The sequence below is a fragment of the Ambystoma mexicanum genome, chromosome 1p, assembly GCF_040938575.1.
Source record: "Ambystoma mexicanum isolate Mex_15411 chromosome 1p, UKY_AmexF1_1, whole genome shotgun sequence".
Lineage (NCBI taxonomy): Eukaryota > Metazoa > Chordata > Amphibia > Caudata > Ambystomatidae > Ambystoma > Ambystoma mexicanum.
The window spans coordinates 970662199-970672974 of record NC_090921.1 but is presented as its reverse complement, the minus strand read 5'-3'; the positions used below and the strand labels follow the sequence as shown (position 1 = coordinate 970672974).

Below are 10776 nucleotides of genomic sequence, written 5' to 3'. Positions count from 1 at the left end.
AATTATTGGATGAAAGAGACATTTCTGCTAATCTTGAGGGGTCATTGTTTGAAAAGACATTTTCACCATTCTTGTCATCCTTGAAAGGTTGTTGTGTAAGAGAGACACTTTTTGCTGATTCTTTCAAAATACATTTTTGCCACCCTGAAGATCGTGTTGTAGGAAAGAGACATTTATTCTTCAAAAATACATTTTTGCCATCCTGAAGAAAGTGTTGTGTGAAAGAGACATTTCCTCTACTCTTAAGGAATCATTGGTTGAAAGGAACACATTTGCTATTCTACCTGAAACAATCCAGGGGAAGGGAACCAGCTCATGGATTCAAGGTTTGTTTGTTGAATTTTCACATTTGTTTTTTACACACTTTTTGCTAAATCAAAACAGAGACACTTACCTTAAAGATTTGATTGTATGTTTTAGTGTGACGATCAGATACTTTTTCGACACAAGGACAGTTCGCATAATTTTGACGATGAGACACAAACTGATCTTTAGTTTTAGTTTCCTAGGAAGGGAAATCCTGATTAGGATAGGGACAGAAAGGCCTTTACCCAACCCTTTACTTTAAAAAAAAGATGTCTGTTGTACATATTGCAACCTCTTTGTGTCCGCCTCTGATTTCTGACCCCTCACAGTTCTTCCTGTGGGGTGCCCCTCATTGTCACAATCTGATGGGCCCCTCCACCATAGATGGACTCCAGTGTGAGAAACAAGTTTTATTACTCGCACCCCACGATGTTAGCCTTCAGTCTGACTAAACCGCCAGCCTCAGAACAGAGCCACGGAACGCTCAAACATCAAACAACAAGAAGCAGTTGTCTCGTGCCAGGCACGACAAGGAAAATTAACACTAAATACATCACACATACACTTACTACATTGCGCTACCACATATCCCAGCTCTTCCCATGCACTTGTTGCTTCCCTAACCTCCCTGCCTTTAACAAGAAGGCTGTTGAAGTGGGTGGGTTATAGGGAGGCAGGCAGGGAGAGTGTAAGGCAGCCATGTCTGTGACATTGCTACTCTCCATCTTCATTCCTCCCTGTATGAAGTCCAGAGCGTTAGCCACTGTTTTCTCTAGGGCCTCAGGGCAACTTTCTTACCTTAGTGCGCATGGGAGAGGATAAGGAAACCTTCCTTACACCGCATTCCAAAGGAATGAGTGCTGTGTGAATACTTTCCCATTGTGTCAGGAGACCAGAGGCAATCCATTACTTGCAATGTACAGCATTACATACAGACCACAATGCTGCATTACAATGTCTAAACAATCTCCTCCACGCCCTAGTACACTGCAACAACAGTTGAAAAATGGTGGCTTGCGCCACTAATCAAGCCACATTTAAAAAAACAGGGAAAATGCTAAAAAGTCAGACATGAATTTATAAACTGTGATAGTTGCCAGGACGATTTAATCCTTCATGTTACAATTATGTTAAAAATTAAAATATTGTAATCCTGAAAATGGAACCGCCCTTGAAGCCACCAAGTGCATGTTCTCTTTGGTCCCAGAATCCTTAAACTTAAGAGACAATAAATAGGTATTAGTCGGATCTTTGGCAAGTACACAAAAGAATTGAGCCTCTTAAGCACTCCATAAATGTAGTGGCAGAAGGAATGCGGCCCCTTGCATTTTGTGTCCAAGTCAGTTCCTTGGCTTACAGAGAAAGGATGGGGCCTACTTGGTAATACAATAGTCAATAATTTTTCAGTTGGGGGTGGGATTATACTGCCGGGATCCTGATGTTTTATAAAAAAAAGTAGCCACTAATGAAATAGTAGCTGCTGACTACTTGTCTTCTGGAGTTAGTTGCTGCATAGAGCCACCTCTGCAGGCATCTCAAAGGGTGAAGGTGAGATCTGCACCTCCCACAAACCGAGTCTGCAGGTCGGTGAGGAGAGGTAGTTGTGACTGAAGGCGGGTGACACCAGGCATACTGACTCCACTGCACATGGACACGTCCAGCGATCGCAGCTCCTTGCACTCTGTACTGATGATGTTCAGAGTCCTGAAACAGAGACACCCTTGAGTTAGAGTCTGCCTTGCAATTAAAAAAAACAGACGTAAAGCCCTGTTCTATGCACAAAAACGAAGGACCAAACAGAATTGTTATTCTGACTTACAGAGCAGCTTGAATCTGAAAATAATCACAAGGAATAAGATTTGGACCATAAACCAAAACTACTAAGTGACAGCTTTTAGTGCAAATACCAAACCTGGACCATACAACAAAGAGTCCAGTCTTATTTAAGAGGGCAGGGTGTGTTAGTCGGATAGCAGGAAGGCAGATGCAGAAATCTTGTGTTGATGGATACAAGTATCTGCTACCTGTGTGCTGATATGAATATCTCTGTTGTTTGTGGTTGGTATGAGGCGGGCAGGTTAGGCGTATGGGAAGCCTCCAGATTGTAAACTGCAAAACTTGACAGAATGGTTGTTGATAGTAGATGTGTAGGGTGTGAACCTGTTAAGTACACTAGACCTGCTTGGTCGTCTGAAGGAGTGTGGGAAATGTAAGGATGCAAGATTTTAGTTGTGAGGAATTAGTTTAGGGAGAGGGTTAGGGAGAGTAGAGTTAGGCTGTTGTCACTTCCTGGCTCTTGGTTGCTGATTTCACTGAGATTCAGGTGCAGACCACTGTCACGCAGCAGAGGATCCATAAATCAAATTGGTTTCCCACATATGGTAGAGCGAAGAGTTTCGCAATTTGCTTGTCATAAAGTAGCCCAGGTTTCTGATGCAGTTTTTAGTCGGATGCCATTATCTTTCATAGGTGTTGGTTGAAGAGCCAATACTTTAGCTGTTTTTCGAAAGATGGAGAGGTTTGGGTAGGCTGTTTCACAGTTGTGTGATCAGAAATAAAAAATATTTTTAAAAAGAGGAGGATCCTCCAGGCCATTTTTTGTTGAAGTTGGGGACTAGTACTAGTGCATCGAGGCACTGTTACAGGAATTGTTTGTTTTTTTGTTGCGTAATTCTTTTGTCTTTGTTGCGTATTTATAACGTGCTTAAATTCCCAGAGGTTCCTAAGCGCGGACCCGGGGATCGAACCTGTGTTGCTTCGTGTCGTCTTGCTTCAAAGGCGAGCACGTTGCTGCTGAGCTATCCTCCCGGGACAATGAACAAGGTTTTGAAACAAATCCTTTTCTGATGGGTAGGCAGAGAAGAATACGTAATGCTGGTGTGATATGTTCAAATCGCTTCGTTCTGAGAAGTAGTGTTGCGGCTGCAGTTTACTCTTTGATGTTTCCTCATTAGGTCTGGCTGCATTCATAGTATGGCCCTGTGGGTGAATATTAAGTAAGGTAAGATGTGGTGTATCATGCACAGCTGAGAGAAACAGCTTCCAACCATAGTTCTGATCTGCGGATCAAGAGTAAGGCTGTTATCCATTGTGGTTCCGAGATTCCCAACTGTGGGCGACAGGACTGGGCAGGGACCCATCTCGTCAGGCCATGAGATTGTGCTGGAGTTATGACCTATCGGCTTGCAGAGCTTCAGTTTCGCTTTGCTAGGGTTGAGTTTTGGTCTGTTTTCTGTCATCCATGCATACACCTGTGCAAGCCAGTTTTTAATGTCTGGGGCGTTTCGTGATGGGTGGTTCACAAAAATGTATATTATTTGTGTGTCATTCACGTAGTTGTAGCAGGAAATACCAGATCCGTTGATGAAGTCTAGTAAGGGTGTCATGTAGATGTTGAAAAAGTAGAGGTAATAGAGCGTATCTTTCAGTAACTCTGCAGGTAAATGGGCAAGACTGGACATTTTAGGGATCGAAGATAGTGGTTTCTGTTCTACCCATAAGGAAGGAGGTGATCTAGTCTAAAGCTGGATACTGCCATATGAAGGCACATGCAATGAGTGGATTTGGCTATGTGTTAGGTATGCAGTGAGCCGTATGTGACAAGTGCAGGTGTGATAACTAACTCAATGATTAACATATATTGTGGTAGGTATGGATTCAGCAATATGCTTGCTGTACAGATGTAGAGGAGGATGAACCCAGAGCCTTAGTCTAGCTATGTAGGCCAACCCTTTGGGTCAATGTAGTCATGTGTTTGGTATGGAGGCAGCAATATAGTAAGCTGCACAGATGTAGGCTAAGCACAGAGATTTAGTCTAGATGATTACTAGTCATGCAGTCTAAAACAACAAGTAAATCAAGTCTTTTTTGTCGTTATGTACACTAACACTATGATTCAAACTACCTCTGTGCTAGGTGTTCTGGGGCAGATATCATGATCTAGATAGTGTGGGGCGCATATGTACAAACAAATGAGTCTATATAGTTATGTGTTAGATATACAGGCAAAAGCAGTGAGTCAGACCAGTGTATGCCAGATATGTGGGCTGTGGTGTAATTAACCATAAAGATGTGTGGCTGCCATAGCCACAGGTTGGGTGAGTAGGGGTTAGCCAGGGGTGAGGTTGGCTGGGTGGGAGTTAGAGTGGGGCAAGGTAGGGTGGGGGTTAGAGTGGGGCGAGGTAGGGTGGGTGGGTGGGTGCAGAGCGAGCGAGGTGGGGTGGGGCGGTGATAGGAGGGGTGGTAGTTGGGTAAGGAGAGGGGGGTGGGTAGGTGTGGGGGGGCAACTAAAATACAAGTGGGCCAAAACTAAAAATGGAAAGAGCCAGCCGTTTGAGGCCTATAGTTTGCACCTGTACCTTAAATGGCAAACTACATGTCGAAACATAGCTCCTCACACTCTGAAATAACGTTAAGGACGATGGTCCACCCTATATAAACGATTAAGAGATTACTAATTAAAAAAACATCTTCTAGATGTATCAACCTGCCCCTGAAAAAGTAAGGATCCTGAACATGAGACATGCCGCACATCAAAGCCATCTCTCCAAAATACAATGGTTTGCTGTTCATTAAATAGTAAACAATATGCATCAGCCTATCCACACAAAAACAGGTCATAATCATAGTTGATCATTTATTCCCAGAAAGGGTCATTTGAGCCTTCACCACAATAGACATCCCCTGTCCGAGGCTGCACAACAAAACAAACACAACTAGTCCTAATCTCCTTTTTCAACAAAAAAGCAAAATTGAACCTAACACTTATTTACCCACGAAACAGGAAAATGCCTTGCAATGATTGCCTTTATATAGAGAGAAATCGTGCTATGTTGTGCCTGGGGTTGTAGAACATATGCTGGAAGTTGCGAATGTCCAAGGTTATAGCCTGAAATGGACTTATCAGACCGGTACTCACTGGTCTGTGAGCTGGTTGCAGCCGGAGAGGTTGAGACGCTGAAGCCTCCTCAGGTAGCAGGCTGCAGCCAGAAAGCCTTCGTCTGTGAGATTGGTGCAGTGACTCAGCGACAGCTGCTCCAGGGAGCAGCAAGTAGTAGCAAAGGCCACAAGGCTGCGATCAGTGATCTCTCCCACCAGGCTCAGGGAGAGCTGTCTGAGCTCTCGAAACTGGATCACCTGCAGAGAGAAAAAGGAGTTAGCGCCACGGGTGATGGCAGGAGCTCAGCAATTACAAAGCTACATGGGACCACAACAAGACACTGTTTGAGGAGTCCCTCCACGGGAATCGTAATGACCACAAGAGGACAATGTATTTATTTTATTTTTTCATTTGATTTAGCTGTAAAGCAGCCTTTCAAATTTTAAAACATTAAACATATTACAATATAACACATTCACTTAAATTCCTTCATTTCAATTCCTATTTCCTATTTACAGCAGGAGTCATACTCTAGTAAAACAACAACTTAATATTTTTCACATCATATCATAGCATTCATTAAAAAAAAACGGACCATATACATAGAATATAAAACCATGGCACCTAAGTAGTTTGTAATCATAGGCTAACCTGCCAGGGAGACAAAATAAAACTCCCTTCTTCCCATCGCAGTAGCCCTGGGCACATCGCTAAAAAGAGACTATCTTCTTTTTCTTAAATCTAAATCTCACTACAGAAAACAAACTATAACAACACAAATCATTTCTAAATAAGAGGACAATGTAAAGCAGCCATACTGATCACTATGTGAGCAATCACACCCACAACAGGAGGAACTTGTCTAAACGTCATACCATGAGAGGGATGCATGTTTAGGGCTACACCTACAAGAAGAACCTGTGTATGGGTTGAACTGACCACGCTGTGGAGACCCATACTGATTTCAACAAGAAATATTGTGCAGTCATCACCCTGACTATGAAGGGACAGAGGACGAGATCCATATTAACCATAACCCGCTACATGCAGAATCGGCTGCTGACAAGTTAGACCTGTGTAAGGGTTGCATTGTGACTATGAAAGGGACCTATGCATAGTTTGCATGGATCACACATGACTGACAGCCGGACAGAACTGTGTAATGGTCAGGCTGACCATGAAGAGGGAACTTGTTAGGAGGAACTTAACTGACCACAAACACGCCCTGTTAACGTGACCGCAACCACAAGAAAGCCTTGTTTGAAGAGAGGACAGATCAGAAAAGGGACCTGTGCAGATATTTCTACTGACCACACGATAGACTTTTGCGGTCAAGACTACGGGCATTAGAAACTTGTGTGTGGCGCACAGAAACCACAGTGTTTATGTATTGCTTTACACATTGGTCATACAATGTAGCATCATGACCATGGCCTAGAGGCACTTGTCTTCCAAGTAAACCACTAGTTTAGATGTGAACTAGTGGGAACAGAGTCTGTTGCCTATGGAGAAAAGGAGAACATTGGAATCTCCGGTTTGGAGGCATAGTTGGAAAAAGCAGGTTTGTTGTTGCTTTTGCTCTCTGCTATTAGGATGTATATAAACGCTCAAAGTGCCAAATCGCCTCTCTGTTTAGGGAGGCAGCTTCTCCCTGGGGGGCAAGAACCTAGATCCCACTATAGCATCCAGGAAAGCACTATACAAAGCAAATGCTGCTGGTGGGGCCATCAGATTATGCTTTAAATGGGGGGATATTGAGCAGACACCCATGTTGTTCACAGTGGACTCACAACAATGTTAAATTGAAATGGGCCTCTGTAGATAAGAGTATGGTTACCGGGTTGGCTGACGGGTCATCTACAGCCACAGCGAGGTTGGAAGGAAACCTTGCCATAGATTCTTTGGGAACGTTGGCTAACCTCGAGCACTCTAATATACAATCAAAGGGAATGTGTTCTCATATCAAGGCTTGTTTAAATGGCATTTGAATCGGTTCTGCAGTAACTAAGAGGTACATTATTTTCACTGGCGTTTCGAGATTTGACAAGGTGGTCTCTGCCCTAAAACATGCTCTGCTTAGAAGAGGCTTGTTAATTATCACGAAACGTGAATTCTTTGAGAGCTAAAGTGAATTTAACGTTAAAAAATAATTTAATTCTAAGAAAAAACACGATTAAAAAATCACTAGTGATATAATAAAACAAAGTTTTGTAGCCTACAGACCTTTAACGCATAAGCAGCGTGTCCCACTGTTATATCCGCCCTACGTCCCGCAGCGCGGTGACGTAGGGCATGTTAATAAAAGCCCCGCCCCCTGAGTGGGAGGCAGTTCCGGGCGAAGCTGAGCCAGCGTGTGTGTGTGTTTTCTTTGAGCTCCCCTGCCGAGGCCGCGCCCAGGCCATGCGGCCTTCTTGGACCGGAGCCAGCCCCTCGTGCTGGGCCTCCGGCACAACGCAGGACATAACAATGGCGACGAGGAAGTGAGCGAGCATCCACGCGCTCCGGAGACCACACGGTCGCTCCGTATACATTTTTGGACACCCGGTGGGGGCCTCACGACCACGTGACCCCCACCCCCAAAAAAAAAAAAAAAAAAAAAAAAAAATTTTTTTTTTCTCTTTTCATCCCCTTTTTCCACACCTCATCCTCGCAGGGTGAAGAAAAAAAAAAAGAGTTTTTTTTTCACGTGTCGTCCCAGGCACCACCAGCACGTCGTCTCCTGCACCAATCCATCGGAGCACATGTGCCGGTAGGACGCTGCATCACCACAGGGCACGCACGAACCTGAAAGGTAGACACTCGGCGACTGAGCGCACGCATCACCATGGCGACTGGGCTATCTACCCCTGGACCTTCCACACCGTCCAGAATGGCGGCAAACCTGTCCATGGCGTCACCACCGCCTCGCACGCAGGGAAGTTCGTCGACGTTGATCCAACCATTCGACCCATTCACGGACCCATCGTCCAGTGGGCCCAGATGGCAGCTATGGCTACAGAAGTTCGAGATGGCCATGGAATGTAAGGACGTCACGTCATCCAGAAAAATGAAGGCTCATCTACTCCTTAGTGTGGGCGACGAGGTGCTGCGCATCTTTAACTCCCTGGAGGTGGACGACGGCCAAGATGCATACCAGAGCGCGAAGGACGCTCTGACAGCACATTTTCTCCCGCAATTGAATCCAGACTATGAAACCTTCATCTTCTGCACGACCATCCAGGCCACCGACGAGACCCTCGACGCCTACCACACGAGGCTGAGGAAGCTGGCCATGTCGTGTGAGTTTACGAACACTGAAAGGGTGATTAGGAGGCAAATCATAAATGGAATTCACTCGGAGAAGCTGTGGCGTCTCGTGCTCAGTGAGAAGGGTATCCCTCTACAGCGCATCCTGGAACTGGGCCGACAAAGGGAGCTTGCCCACTCCAGGGCCGCAAACATGGAAGTGACCCTACAAAAACTCCAGCCGTCACTGTCCACAGCATTGGTGGCTCAAATCTCGGACAGACAATCAACGAGGAGCGAATATGGCAGCGGTTACACCCAGAACAGGTGGCAGCCTCGAGCACCAGGACCAACTGAATGTGGATGGTGTGGTGGCCAAAGGCACGGAAGGCGAAATTGCCCGGCGCAAGGCACCACGTGTGGAGCATGTGGCCGGAAGGATCACTACGCGAAAGTGTGCAGATCCGTGAGTACGCCGTTGCAGCCCCCACAAGGATCCCAGGAGAAAGGGTCATCGAAGAAAAAGAAACAAGCCAGCGCGAGGAGGGTAGCGGTAGTCAACTCCTCGACGGAAGAAGAAGGAGATGATCTCTCAGCCCTACGACAAACAGCAGGCACGGAGAACGAAGGAAAGGGCCGAAAGGTATACTTAGTATCGACACTAAACCAAGGACCAGCCCAGTCGAAAAGAACCGCCCGGCGACGAAAATGCATGGTCAACATACAAGGCCAGGACATACAAATGACCATCGACACGGGGGCGTCGGTAAACGTCATGCCAACCACCGTTTTCCGAACCCTCGTTCCACGACCCGAGCTAAAATCCACAGACACTCGACTATTTGCCTACGGCAGTCGAAAACCTCTACCAGTCATCGGGAGGTTCCGCACCACGCTTGAGCATGGTGAACAGAAGTTGTGGTCGAAGATCTACGTCGTCAAGGCGGGAATTGAAAGCCTGTTGAGCGGAGATGCGGCTGAAGACCTGGGCGTGGTAAAATTCATATGCCACGTTGACGACACATCCGAGGTCGAGAACTTTCTCAGGCAGCACCCCATGCTACAGAGGGGGATAGGCTGTCTCAAAGGAAAGACCATCAAACTACATATTGATCAGTCAGTGCAACCACGCGCAGTAAGACACCGACGGACACCTTTCCACATGAGGGAACAAGTCGAGAAGGAGTTAAGGTCACTCGAAGCCGCTGGTATTATCGAAGAAGTCACGGGACCAACACCGTGGGTTTCCCCGATGGTGGTCACCCGGAAGCCCAAACAGCCAGGGAAAGTTCGGATCTGCATTGACATGCGCCTGCCCAATGCAGCCATAAAGAGAGAGCGACACATAACGCCGACAATCGATGAAATCATCACTGACCTCACGGGATCGTGTGTGTTCTCGAAGGTAGACCTAAAGGCGGGGTACCACCAGCTGAAGCTACACAGAGAATCGCGCTACATCACCACGTTCTCAACCCATTTGGGCCTGAGGAGGTACAAGCGCCTGAGTTTCGGCATATCGTCGGCCGCGGAGGTTTTTCAACAAACCATCCAGGAGGTCATCAGAGGCATACCAGGGGTACTGAACGTGAGCGATGACATCCTGATACATGCACCGGACATCAAGGAACACATCGTGAGACTGAAAGCACTACTGGGCAGGTTGGAAAGCGCCGGACTCACAATCCATCGAGAAAAGTGCGAATTCCTAAAACCAGAAATTATGTTTTTTGGATACCGGTTCGACCGCACCGGCATATCGCCTGATCCCCAGAAAGTGGCGGACATACAAGCTGCCAGCCCCCCCATGACTCCCACCGAGGTGCGCAGTTTCCTGGGTATGGCCACCTACTGTGGCAGATTCATTCGGAACTTAGCAACACTATCCGAACCACTGAGGGAGCTAACAAAGGCCAGCACCAAGTGGGACTGGGGACCCGAATGCCAGGAGGCATTTGAGAACATAAAAGACTCCCTGTCAACGGACACCAGGATGGCCTACTACGACACGGACCTCCCGACAGAACTATTTGTGGATGCCAGCCCAGTCGGACTCGGAGCAATCTTGATGCAGGTCACGAAAGAGGGTACAAAAAGGTCGATTGCTTATGCATCCAGGGCACTCACTGCAACGGAACAAAGGTACTCCCACATAGAGAAGGAGGCAATTGCCGTTCTATGGGGATGTCGACATTTCCACATGTACCTATATGGGCGCAAGTTCACGGCGATCACCGACCACAAGCCCCTGCTACCAATCTTCATTGGGTCATCGGCACACCCACCAGCCAGAATCACCAAGTGGCTGCTACACCTCCAGCAATATGATTTCGAACTTGTCTACCAACCGGGCAGCGGCAACCCCG

The 10776-nt window shown here is 46.7% G+C and overlaps 1 protein-coding gene across 2 annotated transcripts in view; it reads right to left on the bottom strand.

Moving 5' to 3' along the window:
* Nucleotides 1–395: 395 nt before the first annotated feature.
* LOC138582504 (F-box/LRR-repeat protein 2-like) overlaps nt 396–10776 on the bottom strand; it is a 255024-nt gene continuing 244643 nt past the window's right edge. For both annotated transcript variants that reach the window (XM_069653857.1, XM_069653850.1), the window contains exons 6-7: nt 5225–5442; nt 396–2010 (exon numbers count right to left, since the gene is read on the bottom strand). In XM_069653857.1, the coding sequence (XP_069509958.1) occupies nt 1842–2010; nt 5225–5442 (387 nt within the window). In that variant the 3' untranslated portion in view covers nt 396–1841. The remainder of the gene's footprint in view (nt 2011–5224; nt 5443–10776) is intronic.